General features: G+C 48.6%; 2 protein-coding genes across 9 annotated transcripts in view; one reads left to right on the plus strand and one right to left on the minus strand.

The window, feature by feature from the left end:
* Nucleotides 1-788: 788 nt before the first annotated feature.
* Nucleotides 789-24,188, minus strand: part of CUNH1orf226 (chromosome unknown C1orf226 homolog) — a 299,814-nt gene continuing 276,414 nt past the window's right edge. For 6 of the 8 annotated variants that reach the window (XM_052737553.1, XM_052737552.1, XM_052737551.1 and 3 more), the window contains 4 exons: nt 21,083-21,248; nt 19,579-19,731; nt 5,185-5,512; nt 789-4,323 (listed from right to left, as the gene is read on the minus strand). In XM_052737553.1, the coding sequence (XP_052593513.1) occupies nt 3,825-4,323; nt 5,185-5,512; nt 19,579-19,731; nt 21,083-21,248 (1,146 nt within the window). In that variant the 3' untranslated portion in view covers nt 789-3,824. Of the gene's footprint in view, nt 4,324-5,184; nt 5,513-8,202; nt 10,358-19,578; nt 19,732-21,082; nt 21,249-24,188 lie in introns of those variants that run through there. The other 2 variants (XM_052737558.1, XM_052737557.1) reach the window with 2 other exon arrangements.
* Spata46 (spermatogenesis associated 46) lies at nt 10,481-16,052 on the plus strand. The gene is made up of 3 exons (XM_052737559.1): nt 10,481-11,045; nt 12,420-12,533; nt 13,124-16,052. Exons 1-3 carry the CDS (start codon nt 10,943-10,945, stop codon nt 13,633-13,635), a joined length of 729 nt encoding a protein of 242 aa, XP_052593519.1. The 5' UTR covers nt 10,481-10,942; the 3' UTR covers nt 13,636-16,052.

A 24,188-nucleotide genomic window follows, 5' to 3' on the forward strand; every position in this document is an offset into this window, starting at 1 on the left:
AGTGACCCCCAACCGTAACATAATTTTGCTACTGTTATGACTCATAATATAGATATCTGTATTTTCTGATGGTCTTAGGTGACACCTTGTGAAAGGGCTGTTCAACCTCAAAGGAGTCACAACCCACAGGTTGAGAAGTGCTGTTCTAGAGCATTACGCCTCTGGACCCTGAGCTCTGACAGCAGTAACAGCAAAGGGACTCCACACCAGCTCTTGTTCATGACATCAAGGACTGTTCCAGTCCAGAGCAGCAATGGGAGAGCAATTTCCCAAAAGTTGTCAGCTTTGAGTATTTTTCTGGTAGCTGCTGATGCTAACTCCCTATGAGGGAGCTGCTCTGGTCCCTGCGGGAAATTTTTAAGTGGACACATGAGCATGTTGTTCCATCCCTTTGTGATGGAAGCAGACTGTGGACCCTGGGGTAAGAAAGATCTTCATTCGGAAGGAGTCAGTGGGCATGTGTGTTTCCTTACAGCTTCCCAAGGAGGGCTGGACATGTACACATCATGTTGATGGTCCAGAAAGTCATAGATGGAGACCCTCACAGCAGTCAGCTAGTTGTGGCATAAAAGATGGTCCATCCTAACTCATCCTTACTACTCTAATAGTGTCAAGCTGGAGGTTTGTTTGCAGGGGCCCTCTTCCTCATCTCTTCCAGCTCCCTCATTCTCCAGTCTTACAGGTTTGCAAAGCAAAATGCCATAGCTCTGCACCTACCCAGGGAGCCTCCAGGAGCCCAGAACTCCAGAATTTTCCACCAGTCAGGAAGAAAAAAGACAAGCCAGCAAAACAATTATCATTTTATTATGCAATTTCCTTCTACAAGAAAAAATCTCTAAAAATATAAATACGAACTCTCTAAAAAATACTCAGAATAGAACTATAATCTTGTTCTTTCAAACAGCGACCAAACTTGTTCTGTAAAAGATGATGGAATAAAAACACATGTCTTCACGTCTCCCAGATACAGAACATTCACAGATACATTTCTAGAGAGAGGTGTGGGCTGGGAATGGGGAGGGAACACCCTCTTTCCAGGCTTCTGGAAGCAGACTTTGTGATCTCTCAGGGTAAAGCTATGGGCTGAATGGGGGTATACAATGGGGCTGGAAAGAAGTGGGGAGAAAAAGGCTCCAAGGCCCCAGCTTCTTAAACATAGAAGTTAGATTCTCCATTCCTCCCCATTAGCCTGACGACCGACCCCCCCACCACGCCCCAATGCAGATCAAGCTACCCAAAGACCAAGCCCCCAGAGGATCCTGATTCATTGTGAAGGCTGCCGTGCTACCGTCCAGACTGCTGGGATGGTCAGTGGGCCTGTTGGGGCACTAGATGGAAGAGCTGATGTGAATCAAAGCCCTCAAGAGGGTTTGTTCCTGCTGGTCCCCCTAGCACCAGGCAGCATCTGCAGCATCTAAGACACGGCTCAGTCTCAAAGGGCCTCCCGAGGTAGCAGCATCACTTCTGTAGCTGGGAGATGACCAAGATTCGAGGAGTTGGTGTAGGCATCCACGACACCTAATTCAACATCCAACACAAGTCTAAAGTACTCAGAAGTTTCCTTTTCAGGGGTCCTGGGACAATACGGTGGGATCTTTTGGCTAATCCTGGGCCTGAGGGCCAGGACTCTAGCAGTATCCTGGGTGCTTAAGCAAGCCAAGCCTCATGCTGTCGGTCTTAGGCAACCTTATCACTTAGTCTCTGGGGAAGGGCAGCCCCAGAGAGCAGCTACCAGCTGAGTTTCCCATCAGAGGAGCAAACCAAGATTCTGGCTTGGAGAGCTCAGATTACATTGGGCTTGCTCTCTAGTGTATGCTTAGGCTTTCCACCCCACAGCCTAGACTCTCTCTATTTCAGGTAATATCACAACTCATTCTGGGAAAATTCATAGGTCCTCAAATGCTAGTCCTAAGGACTTCTCTGACTTCAGGGTCAGATGTCACATCCTTGGGATGTTCTTGGAGCAAGGCACATGTGCTACATATGTGTTAACCATCCTATATGCTCCATCAGGGCCTTCAGATGCCTGGCTGCACGGGTTCTCATCTGAGAGGAAGAGACAGGACTTCGCAGCGAGCACGGGATGAAGCCTTGTTCTCTGTGGCAATGGAAGACGGGGTGAGAGAAGAGGGTCAGAGGGCAGAGATGGCTGGAGCCATACAGCTGCTTAAGCAAGTATATGAGAGGGGACCCTCATCCCAGGGATCCCGGCCGAGGCCTCCTATTCTGGTTCTGCAGGATTTAGCTCAGATGTCTGCTGGTTGGGCGGAGGGCAGCACGCTCGTGATGTTGAACTGGGAAGTGAGGCCTGTGTGTCCCAGTCTCCCAGATGGGAAGCCCAGCAGGCAGCCAAGGAAAGACCACAGGAAGAAGAGCCAGATGAGTGCTACAGGACCTGCCCTGGCTGGATGCACCATCCCCAGCCTCCTTGTGGGGCTCTGACCTCCGTGTTCGAGACTAGGGATGTCCTCCTCTGGCTACAAAGACCCTTGTGGCTGGGATCACTACAGAGTCTCCAGGCCACAGGAAGACAGCATGCTAGGGCCCCTGGAGGGAGAAAAGAACCCAAAGCAAGTTAACCTGGAAGGCAAGAACCAGTCAAGGGCTGATAAACCTTGCTGGTTCCTTACACAGATCCTGCCGGCAGAAGCAGAGGAGGATCTTTGTCACCTGATAAAGGACAGAGGCTCTGGGTATCTCTAGGCAGGCCTGCTGCTGCAGGGAACTCAGGACCCTTCAGCACACGCACAAAGAAGCACTTTCACTTCCACAATCACTTTGCCGCCACAGTCCTCACCACGTTCCAGTCTCTCACATGCTCCACCCTGGCTCTCACACATACTGTTCCCAGGCCCCGGCACTGCCTCATTCTTGGTGTGGAGTGGCCTGAGAAGCTGCTCTGATTCTCAGCGACGCCCTTCTCAGTCCTCACTTTACTCTTCTCTATGATCTCCGCCCTTGGCTCTTGCAGGACCATTCCATGTTCCCAAGCTCTCCTCTTGAATGTTAGAACACTCTCTGCTGCTTCTGCAGGGGCCTGCCTACCTCTGTCTTCACACACATAGCAAGGAACCCCAGCACAACTGCCCATACTATTGTCCGAAGTGCCTACCCAGAGAGGCAGGGGTATATCTCACTGGAGGGGAAAACCCTGGAACCCTGGTGACGAGGTTCAACCTTTGAGGAAGTCCTCAAGGTCCCAGGCCTTGGAAGCACCTTTTCTGGCCCTATCCCAGAAACAGAGGAAAGATGGTGGCTAGGGGTCCACATGGCCCAGAAGCTAAAGGAAGTATGATGAGGTTGTGGTCAAGGTGTAGCTTTCCAGGCCGGATCCCATCCCTAAGCCAAACCTACCATCCCTCCCTAGCTGTATTTCCTTCAAGGCAGGGAGCCCTTGGACCACTATGGAAGAAAGGGACAGAATCAGGACTTGGTGGGGGCGGGGGTGTATAAGAACAGACAGCATATGCATCTGATCAGACAGGCAAAGAGAATTCCTGCTGGATCCATTCTCCTAGGCCGGTGGCCCTGTAATTCAGTAGGAAGCTGGGACAAGCCCGAGGGTAGATGGGTTCCAACAGCAGCCAGAGGATCTTACAGAGAAGTAGGATCGATCAGAGATGCCACCCACATCCTTTTGCCATTCTGCAGACTCCTTAACGGGGACTACTTGTGGCCATCTGGTCCCACAACACCTCAGGTTGAAAGTGGGCTCTGCTGTGCCTTCCACGAGGAAGATGGGGGCATGGCAGAGTTGGGACAAAGGACCTGTGTAAAGTGGAGGACAAAGTGAAGAGCATGTTCGGCAGGGAAGACAAGACACACTACTCAAAGGAGAGCAGGTCCGGGTGAAGGCCCTCGTGGTCAAGACTGGAGGTCCGTGCCCGTGGAGGCGGGCTGCTGTTCTCCCAGGACTCAGCCAGGCTGCTGATGGGGCTCAAGCTGAGTTTGAGGCCATTCCTCTCAATGGGGCCAGGGGAGGAGCCTTTTCTGCACTCAGTTGCCTTTAGCTTGGATTCCTCCTGGCTGTTCTTGTGTATTAGGTCAGGTACCAAGAGGGGCACCTCACCGTTGGGCAGAGCCTCTCCCTTATCTCGCATTTCAACGGTAGACTCTGGCCTCGAAGTATCTCCAGAGACAGGCTGAGCAGTGGGTGGAGAGTCCTGGGCCTGCCCAGGTGACAGTTCTGTCCCATATTCGAGACTGCTTAGGACGGGCTGCGATGAAATCAGCATGTCCTGGGTGGTCTTCAGGGCCCGAGGGGTTCGCTTCCGGGTTATGGGAGGTGGAGGATCCAGCAGAGGGAAGGCTTCTTGGACTGACCTGCAGGACCGTGAGAATAAGCATCCAGGCTTTATGATGGCGAGACACTAATCTATACACATTCTCAATTCTCTACTCCAACTGCCCCTTCACTGCCCCCCACCCCCACCCCAGGTCATGCTTCCTCTGCTGAGTGCTCATTCTGGGTTTAGGGTGCAGATTTTTAGCAACTTCAGCACAATTAGTTATGGGGCTGTTCCCTCCTCATTCAGTGCTCAGAGTGGCACCAAGTGCTGCCTCTGTGAGGCTGGATAAAGATCCCAGTCATCTCAGATCCCAAGTCCCATTAAAGGGCACATGAGCTCTGGGCATAGGTGTTGGAATCAAGGCCCAGAAAGGAGCTGTTGGATGGAAACGGAAGTAGCTGTAGCAGGTTTCTCCCTTCCTACCAGGCACTCAGTCTACAGCAGCAGTTCCCAGGAATGGCTGGCATCAGAACCCATGTCGGAAGTTTCTGGGCAAGACCAGGGTTCAAACTCAGTTCCAAATACCAAGAGGCACAGCTACTTCTCTGAACTTGGGTTATTTGCAAATGAAAATAAATTTAAACCTGGCATGGTGGCTCCCAGCTCTAATCCCAGGAAAGCCAAGACAGGAGAATTGCCCTGACTTTGAGGTCAGCTTGGGCTGGACTGTGAGTTCCGGGCTAGCCTGGGTTACAGTGTGACACAATGCCCAGGCCGGAAGCACTTCTCTGGTTGTGGAGGCTGAAGTGGACTCTCATCAACACAGGCCTATCTCTCTCCGTTTTTCTCCACAATTGCTCATCCCCTCCTTGGGTCTGTTCCCTCCTGAACTCAGTGTAGTTTGTCCATGTTCCTACGTCTTCGAGTGGGACAAGGGACTGATGAGAAGACACACCTTTCATCCTCCAGCCAGGCTCCACAGGCCACATCCTCCCCACCAGGCAGCTGGGCCCCAACAGTCTTGTTAATCTCCATCACACCCACACTGCCCAGGCTTGAGGACTCCTTTCTTCTCAGGAGGTCATTGACCTTGGCCCCCATGGCTTTGCCCAGGTTCTTAAGGTGCTGGCTGCTGCCCACCCTCAGTCCTGGTCCTCCTGGCTCTGCAGAGCCAGGGGTGACGGAGCTTGGGGCCGCAGATCTGGACAGGTGGGGGAAGGAACGGCTGGGTTGGAGCTTGGGAGTGAGGGCTGTGTTCAAATTCTCGAACATGCTGTGGTCAACTATGAACAAAGGAGAGAGGAGACAGGTAAGTGGAGGGGAGCAGGACCCTGGACTGTGCCACTCAGCTTCCCTTCTTTTATAGCACACTCATCACACTCACAAAGCTTTGGAAGCTTCTAGTGAAGATGCTTTTAAACTTTGCAGGGTAGTTTTTGGGGATAGGACATGAGACCAAAAATCCCAGTTGTTGCCCACCCTGGTTAATCAGTGACTGACTCCAGTCGTAAAAAGTCAGGCGTGTTCCTTTAAACCAGCCTCCTTGACTCGTGGCTTGACTTCTTTGGCCTTAAGGGCACCAGGCCCTTTGAAACAGAGAGAAAATGAGGATGGAACAATGGAATGTGACATGTTTACACTGTGCTCTCTGTCTCAGGCACTGGAAACAGGGCCTGCTGCAGGAAGGGCAGACAGGGATCTGTGTTGGGAGCTCCCTACTGAAAGCCACATGTGTGGCACATTCTCCCCATGGGGTATGAGCCAGCAGCTCCTCAAGTCTTCTGGAGTGGAACTTGGGAGAGTAGGTAAGCTTGTGGACACAGGGGCCAGACAGTCAATCAGACCCAGTGTGTGCCACATGGACAGGGCCTTGCTTCCAGTGAAGTACAAATGTCCTGACAAACCCCTGCCCACTTGTCCCCATGAGAACCTATTAAAGGAGCTCATTAGACCAGGGAGAGGCGCAGAGTAGTGACTGCAGGCCTGGCATCACATCACTAGCTGTGGGTTGGCTAGAATCAGCCCATTGTGGGTGGTGCCATCCCTGAGCTTGTAGTCCTGGGTTCTATAAGAAAGCAGGCCGAGCAAGCCGCAGGGAACAATCCAGTAAGCAGCACCCCTCCATGGCCTCTGCATCAGCTCCTACCTCCAGTTTCCTGCCCTGTTTGAGTTCCCGTCCTGACTTCCTTCAGTGATGGTCTATGGATGTGAAAGCACAAGCTAAATAAACTCCTTCCTCCTCAATTTGCTTTTGGTCATGGTGTTTCATCACAGCAATGGTAACCCTGACTAGGACATGCTGACACCTGGGCATCCATATTCTCTCTGAAAATTCATCTAGGTCATCAAAATAACCAGACTTTGAGCCTTAGCTGTCCATGGCCATTGTTCTAGCTTTGTTGTCTATCTGGATGAGGAGAGGTTGCATGTGGTCCCCGGGCTCCCATTGTCAATACGTCTGCTAAGGGTCTATCTCAGTAAACCTTTCCTAAGATTGCCTGAGGATAAGTCTTCATGTTCTGTCTCATTTGTCCTGCATTGCTGAGTTCCAGGCCAGGGGGAATGCTTTGCTTTCTGTGGTTTGAGTTGAGAAATCCCAACTGAATCAATCACCTAGATAACTTATATTGGACGGGTCCCTGGGTGGCAGAGAGAAAGCCATGGGAAGAAGAGTAGAACTCTCACCCATGGGTGACTTCCATAGTCTTCACCTCTGAGGTAGCCTTGACCCATGGGCACATTTTCTCATGGAATATGGGCTGTCAGCTCCTCAGGTCTCCTGGGGTGGAATTACTGTGTGGTGGGAGGGACATGCCAGGGAATTTGGGAGAAGTCCCGAGCAGCTTGGACTCCAGATGTGCACCTACCACACTGGCAGAGCCCTCAGTCTGCCCCACAGCTGCTCCTGACCATTCTCTTAGGAGTGTGTCTTGTCATGTCATCCACTTTGGCACAATTTGCCTATCGTGACCCAAATCCTTTCATTTTATTTACTCAGGCACTCTGCAAGCTAGCTGAGGTTATTTGGAAACTAATTTCACTATCCCTCTCCCCCTCTTCCATCCAGAAAGAGCACAGAACAGAAAGGAATTACAGGCAGTGCTCTATAGGTGTGTATTAGGTGCAGCAAGTTCTCCACTGTTTCCTGGGTCTCATAATTCTCTGGTGGTTTTTATAATGTCAGAGCAAGCACACTCATTTTAAAAGGCAGAAACACTAAAACTGCCCATCAATGTGATTCATAAATCATGGGCGCCTATTACTTCCAAAGCACACCTTTAACAAACAACTTAGATGATGACTCATTTGGATTTTCTGTACTTCTCTACTTTTTATAATATAGCCTGTGAAAGATGCTAAATTCCTCAGCAATTTGAAGTCTATTCTATGCTTTCTTTTTCATTACCTCAGTTTTCCTGGGAAGTACACCTGGTCTATATAACGTAAGGGGAAGATCCTTGGAAGGGGTTATAGAATCTTAAGAGTGCCTTTATTATCCACAAGGCCTTGCATAACAATAAGCGTTTAATAAATCAGTTTAATTGAATTTGACTTTTATGTGAATTCTTAAAAAAAAAAAAAACCAAACCCATCTCAACTATGGGTTGAGAGTATGAGGCAGTCACTCAAGCTGTCTCTAGACTTATGACTCCAGTCTCAGAAAGCACTCAAGCCCTCTCTGTGGCAGTGTTTCCAAAGGCTTGTGAGTTCAGGCTAGGAAACATTGTCTTCTCTGTAAAGCTGGCCTCTGTAGTCCCCACAGTGAGTCCCTTTCCTGCTAATGAGCCTCTCACACTCTGTCCCTTCAGCCCCGGGACTAGCCTTGGCGACTGAGAGAACAATGGTGAACGTGTGAAAGATGACTGGATCCCAGCTGGGAAGCCCTCCCAGCAGCACCCCACAACATGCACATACTCAAGCGGAGGGGGACATTTGGGAAAATACGTCATCCACGAGGAAGAGGGGATCTTACCTGTCCGAGAAAAGGACTCGAAAGGCAGGTGGGGAACAAATGAGAGAAAGACACATTTATGTAGTGACCAACCACTGTGAGAGAGGTTATCTCCTGTTTGAGCCATCAGCAACAACCCACGAAAAAGGCTGTGCCACAAACCTTTTTAGCAAACTGTGCAAAGACCGAGTTCCCACAAACTCTCCAATAGCTAAATCAAAACAACCAAAAGCCAGCCTTCCCAATTTCCCTCCGGACATTTTGGGCCCCCTTTACAAGAATTCTATCTACCTAGTTAGTAACAGAAGCACTTCTAAGCCCAGTGGACCCTGTGCATATAGCTCACATCTTTGCTCCTTTCACACGTAAACTACTACATTGCAGCCAGGAAGACATTCATGCATACACTCTAACTCAGTCTAAAGGAACAGCACTAAAACCAAGTGGCAGAGGCTGCCCACCACACAGGCAACTGATGGAGAAGGGGATTCAAAATCATGGAGCCCGACTCTCAGACCCACAAGCTTTGTTTACACCATGGTGACCCAAGGGAAATGGCCAACAACCTTAGAGCCACCAAAACATTAATGTTAATTTACACTGTAAACATTCTAGCAGTCTAAACCAACCATGGGCAGAAACAGGAGGGAAATTAGGTTCCTCCACTCCTTCAAATGTTCAAGGAGCTGGGAATAAATGCTCAGACATGCTCTACAAGATTGGCCAGAGTTGGGAGTTGAGGACAGGACTATTTTTTGCAGCCAAGGTAAACACATCACCATTTACATCTAAAGCACGTCTACGTATCTAAGTTGATGGGCTTTGATGATGTCCAGAATGGGACACCTGAATCTCCTCTTTTAAGGGTCACAATCACCTTTCATTCTTATTCCTCATCCTCCTAAGGTGCCAGGTTGTTATATGGGAAAGGACGGCAGAGAGACAAAGCAGCCCCAGAGTCCACAGTCTAGTCAGCACACCGCCTTAATAAGCAAAGCAGGATGGAGGAGGCCACTTGCCTAAAAGAGCACCAACAATTAGAAACAAGAGCTGACCCCTAAGCTTAGGAAATATATATTGAAGTGTTTAGGTATAAAAGGATATAGGGGAACTTACCTCCAAATTGTTCAGAAAACAAGTAAACAAACAAAACACATTAACTGGGAATGTTGCTCAGTGGTAGAGTGCTTACCCAGCATGTATAACGCCTTGTGTTTCATCCCCAATCACACACATACATAGACAGACACACACATACACAGATGCACACACATACAAATACACACACATTCATGCATGCATACACACACATATGTACACACACATTATGGCTGGCGGAGGAACTGATAACACAATGGGATAAAAATGTTAAAACAGGAAGATCTAGCTACACAGTCTGTGGATGTTTCTTTACTAATTTTAAGTTTTGCACATTTTAGAAATTGAAATTGTTTCCCAAATGTGTCTCAAAAAGCATGCTCTAAACAATATGATCAGTAGAACAAAACAACACAAATATTCAGTGGTAGAGGCCAGGAAAATAGGAAGAAGAAAAGCAAGACAGTCACTCCCACCCAGAGGATGGAGGGTCCCAGACGTGGGAACACAGAAAAGTTGACACGCATAGAGAAATAGGGGACAAACACCACCACTGTTATGGCTCTATGATGTTCTTCCTTCTGCCTGGGCATTCTCAGCCAAGATGGGCCACTGAGGAATGACAAAAAAAGAAAAAAACTCCCGCCATTAGCTCCCCATCTGAAGTGTAGGTGGAGGAGACTTCCTGCCGTCCTGGGAGATACCTGTTCACTCCATCGATAGCTTCTTTTGCTACGCAGTGGCTCTTTAATTTCATGCAGTTCCATCCTGGGGCCATTTCCTGAGAGACTGGAGTTCTGCTTAGAAAGTTCTTGACTATGGCTATAATCTTAAAGTATATTTATGTTTCCTCTAGCAATTCCAGCATTTCTGGTTGTGACTGTCTCTGATTTACTCCGGAGACCTTTGCATGGGGTGAAAGACAATAGGTCTAATTGTATTCTTCCGCAGATGGGTGCACGGTTGCTAGAACTATTTGTATTTGCCCATTGTATGCTTTTGACACGTTTGTCAAAAACTAGGTGGCTACAGCTTTGCCAGTTTATTTCCAGCTCCCCTGTTTTATTAGTCTAACACCTGTGGAAATTATAATATTAAACAAGGGGACCCAACTCAGAAAGATGAAAAACTGGACATCTTTTTTTTTTTTTTTTTTTTTTAGGTGCAGATTCTAGTTTGTGATGTATATAGATGGGTGTAAAAGTGGGTAAAGCCAGTAGAAAACTAGAAAAAGAGACCCATAAATAATAAAAAGAGACGCTAAGGATAGTGGGAAAGGACAAAGGGCACATGTATGTCAACGTAGAAAGGTACTGGGAAAGGTTTGGGGCTTGGGAGGTTAGAGGCGGGTGGAGAAGGGAGGAGAATCTACTAAAACATACTTTGATAAAAAAAATTCTATAATGATGGCTAATCCTTTGTTATATCGATTCAAAAAATTTAAATTAAGGAAAAAGAAAACAAAAAAGCAGTTAAGTTTTTAAAAGGCGAAATCGTCTGGCATGCAAGACAACTACATCCATCTTTTAAACTCGTAACCCCACTGGCTAGTGGAATTGTGGGACCTTGTGATGTCAGCTGCATTCAGAATGTTTATTGTCCAGACAATCTGGCCAGCCTCCAGAGCAGGTGTGTGACCTCCATAGCTTGTGGTGGTCAGAACATGGAGAACTTCTCACTTCTCAGCGTCTCTAGACCTCGACTCTCTTCCTCTGCCCTGAGTGCTTTTCCTGACATTATGTCCTCACTTGCCACCAGCTTGCCAGGTAAATGCTGACGTCACCAGGACCACAAAGGTGGGGAATTCTGTTCATTAAACTTCTTTGAGTTGTGTTTAGAAAACATGATCTTGTCAGATCACACTATAGGATCATGATTGCTTGAGAAAGCCAAATAGTATAGGGGGAGAATATACGTTTTCAAAAGATTGCATTCCTAGTCAGCGTTGCTGACTATCTCTGGCAAGGGACAAATGGCAGCAGCATTTGTTGCCACATTTCTTTCCTCTAGAGCCAGCTTCTGTATGAAATCTTGAGGTGGTGATCTGTCTACACAGAGAGCTGGCTCTTGCATTAACTTGGTCTTAAACTGGAGAAAAAAAGCATTAGTTAGTGGCAGGTAGTAGGCTAACTGGTGAGCACAGGCAGGAACAAAGGTAGACACGTGAAGACTTGTCAACTGAGGTGTGACCCTAGCTCTTCAGTGTGACCATCATCTGGAAGCTGAGAGAGGCAGCTTCTCAGGCCTCCATCCCAGATCCAGTGATTCAGAGCAAGAGCCTCTAGGGGTTCCCATGCACACTGGAACTCAGCTGTGCTACTGTGGAAGTTCTCCTAAACATCCATTTGCCTCTACAGAGAACATTTTAAAATTTACCTCCTAAAAGCTTAGCTCTTGCCATGGAGTTCAAGGCAGATCGACTTTCTCCCAGACCTACTTGGTGGAGATCAAAGCCATAGCCTCATGCATGCTTGGCAAGTATTCTCCCACTGAGCTAACCCCCAACCCTAGATGGCCATAACCTTTCCATAACCTTTTCTTAAGTGAACTTGTCATCTGAGATTTAGTAGCTACTTCAGCATACAACATGCAGCAAAGGTCCACACACCCCCTCTGACTGAGGCCATGAGATGTTTCAACTGGAGAAGGTGGCTTGCTTCTCCTTCTCAAAGGGATCATGCAACTTGCCTATGTAAGCTGTGACCAGAGCTTCCATCTTGGAACCTGTGTCCCAGAGTCCCATGAAAAGGAAGTTACACATGATAAGCAGGACCATCAGGTGAGGGGTGGGCCAGGGAAAAAAAGTGTCATCCGAGCCAAGTCTTCAAAATAAGGTTGGAAATCAAGGCTTTCATTGTACTAGACATGACCTTTACTACTGCATCATGCCCCCGGCCTGGCCAAATCTTATAACCTGGTTCCCAGAGGACATTTTTTTAGGTTTGAAGAAACTGCCCCATCTATGACTTCCTGGGATACCACCTAGAACAGGCCTGCTTGTTTGACTCCAGAGGTCACTGTTTTGCATTAGTTTTGAGATCCCTAAACACACAGAAGGTAAACCTCTAAAGTATGTCTTGGAAGGTCCCCAAAAGAGGACTCCCAATCTTGCTCAGCTCACCACTGTATCTATAACCCAGACATTGTAAGGATAGAGGTACCCACTGAGGCTTCCGGCCCAGCTCAGGACCTGCCACCCCAGTACCAAAGCAATGCTCTCCAGCATGGGGTGCAGAACCAAGTGCCCTCACCAGGTGAGGCCTTCAACTCTGGGCAGGGATATGAGAGATGCTAAAAGAGGACAGGGACTGTACCCCTAAAGGGAGGGGTGTCTGCAAGTCCACTCACCACATGCTGCCTTTCCACCTGTGCCCCCTGTAGTAGAGGCCCACAAAGGCTTCTTGTCTTTTAGTCCTATCTGCCAAGCTCATGTGGAGGGCCAGTTTCTATCTGAGTAGTCTATGGAGTGATTAGAATGGGTACTGAGGCTGGAAAAGTTGTCAAGCCATTGGTGACAGAAAGATTACAGGTTGTCAGATGTCTACCTGTCCTTGCCTATCCTTAGAGAAGTCAGAAGTCAGGATTTCTTTACACAGGGCAGGTTCTGTCTTCTGCCAAGACACCCAATGGCTATTTTCACCAGCAGGAAAAGGACGCAGCAGGAATGGATGTCTTGGGCTGTTCTTCCCATCCCCTCATCATCTGTGGCCTCTCAGCCACCATCGAGGTGGAACACGGGTCTCCTGAGGTCGGGGCTGACTGCCTGCTTCTCCTGACTGCCTCCAGCCACTTCACTCTTCCTTCCCCTCAGCCCCAAACTCAGACCCTGCCCTTTCCTTTGCAGACTTGGGGAACGCCCAGAATGGGGAGCAGCTGAGGAGGAACTGTACCATCTACCGGCCCTGGTTTTCCCCTTACAGCTACTTCGTATGCACAGACAAAGAGAGCCACTTGGAGGCTTATGGGTTCCCAGAGGTGGACCGGGAAGAGGGCAGAGGCGACAACTGCCTTATTGAGGATGTGGCTGAGAGTGTCTGCTCCTCTTCCTCCTCCCAAGAGAACACGTACCCCAGGGAGGCCAACAAGAAATCCAAGCATGGTTTGGAGTCTATTACATCCCAGGACATCCTAATGGCTTCCAAGTGGCACCCAGCCCAACAGAATGGCTACAAGTGTGCGGCCTGCTGCCGCATGTACCCCACTCTGCACTCCCTCAAGAGCCACATCAAGGGGGGCTTCAAGGAGGGTTTCAGCTGCAAGGTATACTACCGCAAGCTCAAAACTCTCTGGGGCAAGGAGCAGAAGGCCCGGCCAGGAGAGAGGCTCTCCTTGGTCAGCTGCCAGGCCTTCAAGTAGTCTGCCGACACCTCAGGTAAATAGGGATGAGGCCTACTTATGCCTCTGGAGAGGTAACAATAAATTGAAGTTAGTCATAGTATTCTTCTGTCAAGTCTGGTCACCCTCCATCAGCTGCTCTTCTTGGTACCCAGCGAATCTTCATCACCCTCAATTATTAGTGGTTGCCTCGCAACACCAGACCCACCTCTTTGTCCTCCTTGCCCTCTCTCTCAAGGGAAACACCATACTTGAAGTTTGAGAATATCCTCTAAGTGGCCATTAAAGGAAGGTGCCCAGACTAGCAGTGGTGGCCTCCTCTGGGAATCAATAAGAGACACAATTCCTAGAACACACTTGAACCTACTCGGTCAGAAACTCTGGGGTAAGAGCCTGGTCAGCTGTACCATACTCAGCCTCCATGGTGAATCTGAGGCAATTCAGACGTAAAAAAAAACAAAAACAAACAAAAAAACCCCCCACTGCTCCAGGGTGCTGGTCTACAGGATCAGTCCTTGCCCACACTGAGGACAAAGGGCAGAGAAAGAATTCCTGTAGTTTGAAAGGCATCTTAGATACTAACCTTTTGAGGGAATTACACCTCTGGAGAGGACAACATAGCCATAAGCATAAGTCAGGAAAGAGACAAGGAGGGTGGGCCATCTCCACCACATGTACCATGACTACGCCCCAGAGTGGGTACGTCTTGCTGAAGCAGGCAGAATTATGCTTAACCCAGGGGATATATTTCCATGGCTGTTTTGAATCATGTCAAAATAGGCAGTTAATCATGTGATAACACTACATTCTGTCCCCACACAATGTACCAGGTGGACAGTCCTGATCCTGACTCTATTTCAACCAATCTGAAGCAGAAAGATGACTGGGCATTTCCTCTCGGGGCCTGGGTATCAACTGTCGCTTAGTCCTCCCCCACCCAACAGTGGGTCAGTGTGTACAGCTCCCTCCTGTTTTTCCCATGATACACGGTGACCCTTCCTGGAGCCTGACTTGATGGTTTAGCAGAGCTGCTTCTGTTTATCACTGTGTTGTCAAAATATCATGCACGAGTCTTATGTTTCGCCAGCATGAGCAATGCTGTGCTCAAATCCCTATCATTTAACATAGCATGAGAAGAACCCTGACCCTCCATCAAGCCCTGTTTATCACTGCTTTTTCTGTGACACACACCCCCCCCCCCCCCTTCTTAGCAAGAGTCCAGAGTCTATGTCAGGCTCAAGAACTGGGATTTGCAGGTCACAACCTGGCCACTCAGAAGCCAGGTGATCTCTAGGCAACCCGGACATCACTCACTAGATACCACGCCCCCCAAAGGGAGACATGACTGGTGAGCCTTTCTAGCACCCACTCTGTGTTTTTTACTTAGAAAAGCCCCTGAGCTCTGGAAGGTGGCTTTTTAACATGTGTAGTTGTGTATAGGTGTCATTTCCCTCTGATAGGGCTCCTCAGCAATACAGTGAGAAGCATGCACAGGAGAGGTCCTTCTTGGTTTCACACTGCCTGGGGAACCGGCTGGCTCCTAATCTGCTGCCAACCCCATGCTCCCTGCTCCAGGACCCCTGCATCACATGCCCCAAACAGCCAAGAGGAAAAGCAGCCACAGGGGCTGGAGAAGGGACCACAGCATGTGCTCAGTACTACCTGCGAGCATGTAGTATCTTCTCCCTAGGGACAGGAAGGTGCCTTCTACATTTTGCATTTAATACACCAAGGAAGCACACTAAAGTGCTGTACTATACCCGGGGGCAGTGTGAGCTGCGCTCTGCTGAGGTTTTTTATGATGTAATCTCCTATGCTCTCATGAAAGCGGCATGTGACATATACCATCCCAGTGTACAGGTGAGGAAACAGCCCGGTTCACCTCACTGTCAGAGGAGAATAGAGGGCACCTAAACCTGGTTCATGGCCTTTCCAGTCTTGCCTCTGCCTGGGCCTGACAAAGCACTAGGCTTGACAAGCGTCCTGCCTTAAAAAAAAAAAAAAGCTTGAAGTCCTAGTTTGGGGAACTCAGAAAAGTAAAGACTGCGTTGTGATGCCCATACTCCCACATGCCAGGGTTGATCTGTGAATCCTTGTTGCTGCAATACTTCTGGGAACATAGGAGGAGGAGCCTCTTTTGTTCTCTGTATGGACTTGGCTGTAATGGGCCCTTTTGGGCAACTACCAAATAGAAATCTCAGACACAGAGTTCAGAAGTCAGTGAAATTGTATGATTTTGATCTTAGTTACGGTAGAAACAATGGCGGTGTTTTCAATGCCCCAAATTCACTGCTACAACCCTCATGCTCCAGTGGTATCTGGAGTCTGAAAAAGAAACTGGGTGTAGGCTAGGGGATTGTGGTCTCTATTTTCACGGGGATGGATAATTCTTTGTTGAGGCTGTCCTATGTATGGTAGGATCCCTGATTTCCCCCCCCCCCCCCCGCCCCTCTACATGCCAAAAGCATCCATCCCCTAGTGATGAGAAATGAAGTATCGAGATACTGTCAAATGTCCCCCAGGGAAGCAAAATTATTTCCAGTTACTACCAGTGGACAGTCTAACCCTGCAGGGTTGGTCCATATGTCCTGCAACCAAGGATCCACTTTGCTCCTCTCCTCCAGGAGATGTGAATTCTTTCTCTACCGTGTGGACTGTATGCTGATGCTACCTGGCTTAGGAAGTGGGTGCAAGGGGAGGGGACAGAAGAGGCAGGTTAAACAGAAGAAGCAAGTGGAGACAATAGGAAAGCTTTTAGAAATAAGAAAGGTTTATTTAGCAAAAGCCACTAACTAGTGACAACATCCAGGGAGTAAGTGCACTTACATTAACAGAATCGTTTCCCAGAGAGCTGATCCAACAGCTAATGACGCAATGGTTTTAGGAAGCAGAGGGAGGGGAGGGGAAAGCAGTCAAGCAAAGAGAATAAATAAAGGAATACAACTCATAAACAAGGTCAGCTGAGAGGAGCGAGGCGCAGACAGGTTTTTACAGACAGCATCAATAGAAGCAGGGATCCAAGGAATATAGCTTTCAGTTCCCATACGCAGTCCATCCTGTGCAGAGAAATTCTGTCCTGCCTCTGCAACTGCGAAGCCTTGGATGCCCAAGAGCTTTCTGGCACCTGAGGCAGGCTTCAATAAGGAGCCCCTGGTGTCCATGTGTCCTCCAGATAGGGCAGAATAGAAGGAAGGAGAAAGGCAGAGTTGAGTTAGCAAAGCAAGAAGCAAGGAAGGTGGAGGATGTTGCTGGGAAGTCAGGTCCGCAATATTCCCTGTGCTGTCCATTGGCCTAAATAGAGGGTTGGTGGCTGCGGACCCCACAAGACCCCTAGATCCGTTCTTTGTGTCCCATCTCCACATACCAAGTGTGTACAGATTTGGGTCTTACTAGAGAGGATACCGGCACATGAAGGAATTCCCTAGAGAGGGCCTTAATCAGGGAAGGAGAGGGTCAAGGAAGGCAGAAATGAAGGCCAAAAGTCTTACACGAGTCTCAAGTCAGCAGCCATCTATTAACCAATCTCTCCATTCTTCCATCTCACATTCATTTCTTCTTTCCCTTCATAGGCTTTTAAAATACATCCTCTTTCCCACATACTTCTTTACTATCCCATAGTCCTTTCCACTCGCAGTCCATACACTTCCATTTGTCTCTGATTTTATCCTCGGCCCCTGTTCACAGGAAGTAGGCCTTGAGGAAACAGACCACCCGCCCTCTCCGATACACAAAAGCTTTGATCCAAAGGTCCTAGGTTCAAGGAACCCTGGGTTGGGATTGAGTCAGTTGCTGCCAGCTGCTTCTTCAATTTTGTGGACCTCACATCTCAAATTCTTCCTTCCTTGTGTATCTGGACCTCCTTCCAATGGTTAATTAAAAATTAACCAACAGAATCCTACCTCTTCAACTAAATGCCGAGTCGGAAAAGGATACAACGATATTGTGTATCCGAACACCCTGGAGATCTTTCGAGTCACTTCTCACAAGTCCAGAAGCATGTCCCTACTTCCCTCATACACACGCGTGTACACACACACACACACACACACACACACACACACACACACACACACCACCCCATCCTATTACCATCAACACCCTGATGCACTCGGGGGTAATAATGTAAAGCTATGTTAATTTCCTTTAACTTGACTGTTTAGTTAAAAGAAACTCCACTGTGACTATAAATAAGGACCATGCTTGCATTCAGATACATTTCAAAGCAAAGCTGGGGCTGAAGATCTCCATTTGGGCAGCTCCATCCTTATTAACTGACCCTCTGATAATACTGCAGTTTGGCCTATAGGATGACAATGAACACCCCCCACCCCCCAACCTCCGCCAATCATATGACTTTGAGTGTGTCTCAGCTATCTCTTCAGGAGTTGGAAAATCTATTCATCAGTTAAGGTCTTATGGGGTGAAGGGGGGAGCTTTTCTCATGAGCCTAGCCAGCCTATTATTGAGTGGAGATCCCTAGACAAGGCCTGGATGGTAAGAGATTAAAGTTGCACTTTTAATACCTGTGCTCAAGGCACGCACCTTCAGAGAGATGGGCTGGGGCGGCACAGCTGTGGTCCCTGATCTAAGTGGCAGTGATTCTGAAGGGTAGACAATCTCAGCCATCAGCTTGCATCCATTTCCATCTTTCTTTCTTTCTTTCTTTTCTTTCTTTCTTTCTTTCTTTCTTTCTTTCTTTCTTTCTTTCTTTCTCTCTCTCTCTCTCTCTCTCTCTCTCTCTCTCTCTCTCTCTCTCTCTCTCTCTCTCTCTTTCTTTCTTCCTTCCTTCCTTTCTTTTTCAGTAAATACCAATATAGCCCAGTGGAGGGAATAGGTACAGAGGTAAGGCAAGGGGGATCTGGGTCTCTGAGACTTGCACAGAGGCCTGGTACTATCAAAAAGGGGTATTAGGGCAGTTCTTAGCCTCATTTACATGAGCTGGGCTGCAGGCAGGAAATGGGTTGGGGCAGGGTTTCCAAACTGAAGAATCAGGCCTAAGTAAGCTGTAGCAGCAATGAGCTATCCTCCCCCTGGCCTCTCAACAGCAAGGTCCTGAACTGTCATAACACTCCTGGCTTCCTCAGAAGCAACACCCAACACCCAGCTAGAGAAAATTCCTAGTTTATTCACTGTGACTTGTGACTCCTCTCAACTCTATACTCAGGCATAGCCTCACTTTCCCAGCAGCCCAGGGCATCCAGCCTCTACAATCTCAGCCAGGGCCTGGGGAAGGAATTCTTCTATAGCTCAAGGGAGGGTTAGGCAACTTGTAGCATCCTGATATCCAAAACAATGAAGTACCTAAGAAGGTACCAATGGCTTCCCTTTATGGTCTGCACCACAGAGACAGGAGAGTGTGTGGGTCACTGAGGCATCACCAGATAGGTTGATTAGAACCTGACTATAGCAGTGGGAGCAGCAAGCCTTCCAGAACTGTGGACGGACCCTGTCCCAAGGTCCTAGGCTCTGGAACGCCCTGCTTCCACCCCCTCCAGTCATTAGCAGAGCGCAGGCGTTGATTCCTGTCTCTGGGAATCCAATTTCTGCCCCCATTTACCTTCTAAAGCAAAATCCTGACCCTCCTCCGAAGCCCTACACTCTCCGCCCTGGGTGTTATTCTCAGCCGTGCCTTCCCTGGGCATCCTCTGCCAGGGAACATTGGCATCATTGCTACCACCTCCACCAACTCCTTGCCCTGCACCTACACGGCGATCTCATCATCCAAACTGTCACCCAACTCCTGCCGCTGTAGCACATTGAGCAGGCGTGGCAGCTCCTCCTGGGACCATGAGTCACGCTCTTCACTGTCGTCCGTGTTGGACTCATACTCTGAGGCGATGCCTGACTCTCGGAACTTGATGAGCTCCAGGCCACCCAGGAGCGGCTCACCCTGCGCCATGGGCCGGGTATCCTCGGGTGGGAGGAAACGAAAGCACTCCAGCTTCACCAAGCAGTCACGCCTACCTAAGGGGCTGCCCGCTGAGTGGGCGAAGTCAGCCAAGCCGGCGCCCAGCAGCGGTGAGTGTAGGTCCTCCGGCTTAGGGGTGGTGGGTTCACAGAGCACAGGCAGGGCACCTGAGCGGAAGGTGATCTCCAACAAGCTGTCCTGGGAGCCCACTGCGGGGAGACAAGGGGCAAGGAGAGGCAGTGTTAGGCAAGGCTTCAAATGTGAGCTCATTCATTAACCCGTGTAGCTTGGAAAGGCCTGGTTCTGACAACGCCAGTCCCTGAAAGGGTCCTTCCTTGACTGACATTCTGTAGCACCCCTTGAGGGGTTTTACAGCTTAACCCAGCACTCCCTCCCTTCTGCCCTTGTAGGATGAGATGCACATGGCTGCCGGGGGACAGCTCTTAGAGACTTGAGAAGGCTACTGAATGCCCTGTAGTGGATTTGTGATGGGGGAAAGGTATCAACCCATCCACATTCCAAGCATGGGGTAACAGTGGAACCTTGTAAGAGGAATCAGGACAAGCAGTGATTTATACACAGTGGCTCACAGCTACACCTTTTAGACACTCAAGCCCTGACTCTGACTACTGCTGAGAAATCTCCATGGACTGGATTGTGTAATAGCTATGAGGGATAGCTTTAGGGAACTAATGGTATAGCTAGAAAAACATTCGATTTGCAATGGAGTCTAAGCGTGAGTCGAGGCTTCACTCACTCTTTGTTAATTGTGTGAGTCTGAGCTACTCACTAAGCCTCTCAGAACTGCGTTTCCTCAGTTGTGTAACAGTCACGACAGTGTCTACCACTACAGAGAATGAGCTACAGAGAATGAGCTTACACATTAAAAAACTTGATCACAACCACTTGCATGATAGCTGATCGGTAGGTATCTGTCAGCACACAGTCAACACAGACTTCATGCATGCCAGAACCCACCCATGGGCAAATTTAATGATGAAGGCCTAGAACTAGAATGCCTGTTACTTCCCAGTTCAGCTTGGAGGTGACTGGCATACAGGTAGCAAAGCATCTCAGACCAGGGGCCATACAGTCTACGGCCACAGTTACTCAGCATTTCTCTGTGCAACAGAGTAATGAATTACGTAGTGCAGAGAATCAATTACTAAAGAGTTTGCAGGTCCCCCAGAGTTCACAACATGATACCCCATATGGGCTCAGTACATTTTCATTGGGAAATCCCTCTAAGGAAAAATGGGCTTTCTTGGAATATAAAGTGACTGAGCTCGCTATAAGGAGAGAGTGGACAAATATGTAGCAGTGTCTCCTAGGGACCTTCAAGGTCAGGTCTGGGTAGCGCATAGCAGGCAGCCAAGATATACGCTGGCCCTGCAATTCTACAATGTATGAGCTGTACAGATAGTAACAATGATGCCTGTGTTCTGTTGAAATAGAAGGGCACCATCAAGGTTCCAAGCACAGCATTCCCAGGTTCATGGAAATAACTTCTTTCACACAGCCTGTCCACGGGGACAAAGGCTGGACGGGACCCCGGCTTACTGGCGTTCTGTCCTGACAGCTTCAGCTCCAGCTCCTGCACTTGCTTGACCAGCAGAGAGATGTGCTGGAGCATGTCCTTGTTCTGCAGCAGAAGCTGGTGCACTCGAGCCTGGGCCTCCAGCCTTGCCGCAGCCTCAGCAGCCAACTGATCCTTCAGCAAGTGTACCTGCAGAGAGGAGGAGGCAGGGAGACAGAGAGGAGGAGGGGCAAAGAAAAGAGAGGGACGTTACTACAAATGACAGCTGCCAAGGGATGGCCAGGACCAGAGATGCCCCTCTCCACGTTCAATTTGAGATGAAGAAACCCTGCACGGACAATTGGACACCTAGAACTTTGGAAAAGTAGCCGAGGAAAGACAGGCCACCTGCCCGGGGGACCTCTCTCTATGCTTCAAGGGCCATAATGTGTCGCTCAGGCACCACTTGGGGTCCCATGTCAAGTGCAAAATGTGGGAAAGACATTCTCACTTCCTGCGACGTCCGTGTCAATAAACTGCCCTCCATTCCTATTCTAAGAACTTATTTAGTCTCCCTTTTCAACTAGTGGCAACTCATGAAAGTTGGACCAATGGCTGTGGAGCCTGCATGGGACTGGACTAGGCCCTCTACATGGCAAGAGAATTGATAGCTTGATCTTCTTGGGAGGCCCCCTGGCGGTAGAATCAGAATCCATCCCTAGTGCATGAAGGGGCTTTGTGGAGCCCACTACCTGTGATGGGACACCTCATGCAGCCTTGAGGCAGGGGGAAGGGCTTGGACTTGCCTCTACTGGATGTGCCTCCACATGGGAGGCCTTGCCTTCTTATGGGAAGGGGAGTGGGGTTGGTTGGGGGAGGAGGCTGGGGGTGAGAGGAGGGAAGAGGGGGATCTTTGATGAGTGTGTAAAATGAATGAAAAAATTTTCTTAATTAAAAAAAAAAGAACTTATTTAGACCCAACACAGCACACTTTTCTAACTGCAATTTATTTGTTTTGAACAGGGTCTCGAAAATCCTAGTTGGCCTGGAACTAGCTCTATTGAGCAGGCTGGCCTTGAACTTGCAGTCACATTCTCGTTTCTGCCTCCCCAGTGCTGGGACTGCAGACATGTGGCATCACATCCAGCTTTACCTGTAGCTTTTCAAAAACAAAAGTAGCCAGGGATGGTGGAGTACATGTTGTAATCCTAACACTTGGGAAACAGAAGCAGGAGAATTTTGAGGCTGGTCCAGTCTAATAGCAACTTCCAAGCCAGTCAGAGCTACCTAGCAAGACCCTGTCTCAAAATCAATTAAAAAATAAAATGCAAAAGCTAATATGTTGACTAGACCATCACCACATGCCTTCTCCCTAGCCCATAATCGTTCCTTCTACTTTTCCTGCAGCAAAACACAGGAAGTAGAATTACATTGCTGTTAGTGAGCTGGTTGTAATAAAGCTTAGCTTCTCATATCTGGATACCAGCTTCTCTGTCTTTTATTCTCTGCTTATTCTCAATGGACACCCATAGAATCCCTGATTCCTCTTTGGAAGGGGTTAAATGTTTGTTGAATGACTAACATGTTGCTCTCCTGACAACCATATAAAGCTGACGTTGGTGCTCACAGTGAGCACTCATCATTCATAGCCTTCCTGTGGTACAGGGGTCAGCCATGGCACACTCAATAGGTTCTATACCAGCAGTGTTTACACACCCATTCCTGGTGTATAACCCTTGAATGGAGGTGAAGCCAGTGGAAGGAGATGGGGAAATCCTGGACTCTAACTTCAAGAAAATAGTCAGGAGGTCAGTATTCACACATATGTGGTTCTTGTACTAGGAAGTGGATCAGGAGGATTTTAAAGGCTCTTGAGAAAGGGCACGGATGAATTTCGTCACCTGGAACCAAGTCAGCCTATAGGGAACATGGGTTTCTTGGCCTCAAACCATGGTGTTGACGGCGCACCAGGGAGGGTGGGACGTGGGTTGGGAGAGAGCTGGAAGAGAGGAAGCCTCCATTGGTTCTTTCTCAGGAAAATGCTCCCCATTTCTGAAAGGCAGTATTCTCTACAAATTCACATTTTGCCGAGGCTGACCAAGGTACTTACAAGCCTCTGCATCTGCCTTCTTGGGACACAGTAAAAGAGAATTGTACTCTGGTACAGCGGATGCTTCCTTCGCTGCCCAGCTCTTAAGGCTTGGCCTTGCAGTTGGCTCAGTTTTGAACTGAGCAAGAGCATTAATGAGATTTGCCACCACTTTCCATTAGTGGGTCCTCAAGGTTGGGCTCATCCTTCCCCAGGGAGATGATGCTTAATGAATCTAAAGAAAAATCTGGCCTCCATAAAGGACTGCTAAGGACAGAACTCTTGCTTTGATCGGGATGTCGGCCTCCTTTGCTGTTTCATATTCCTAGGAGGGATCTGAAGAGGGATGAGACCAAGAAAAGAACTGTCAGTAACACTGTAACCTGGGGTTCTGATGTAAGGTAGGTAGGAAACCTGTAGCTTTCTTGGAAACAGAGGCATGGAGAAATTTCACCCAGGGGTCCCCTAAATCCTGCTGAATCTAAGGAATAGGGAAATGGCTGTGGGAAGCCCCCTCCTGTATCTCTACAGGACAGGCAAGCTCAAAACTGTACTTGCCAGTTACTATTTCTTACATGAAATAAGAGTATCAGTGAAAGGACTCTACCATCTATCTAATCACTCAGTAGATCTTTCATTTTCTACTTACTTTGGAATCAAATAGAAATATAAGACAGAAATACGGAGCATGGCTTTTCGGTGGATAAACAGAGCAGAGTCACGCACATCACTAATTAGCATCTGATACGGGCTTCCTACACACCTGCTACACCCTCAGGTACCAGCATCCCCAACAGAATAGACCATTAGGAAGCAAGCATGGAACTAGCAGCTGGGGTGCTGGAGTCTTTACTTACTCCTGAGACAACCAACTACAGGCAGTTTACTTTTCCCTGGGCCTCAGCTGCCGCATCTGTCAATGAAGAGGGCCAGCTAGGGCCTGAGATGGTCGATTCTGCCTTCAGACAGACCGTTGTAAACACTGGGGGCCACTTAAAAAAGTCCTCAGATCCTATGGTGACATCTGAGAATTAGGAAGGAGAATAAAAAAAGATGTTCCT

This window comes from Peromyscus californicus, unplaced genomic scaffold (assembly GCF_007827085.1).
Source record: "Peromyscus californicus insignis strain IS unplaced genomic scaffold, ASM782708v3 Scaffold_14__1_contigs__length_90479793_seg_2, whole genome shotgun sequence".
NCBI lineage: Eukaryota > Metazoa > Chordata > Mammalia > Rodentia > Cricetidae > Peromyscus > Peromyscus californicus.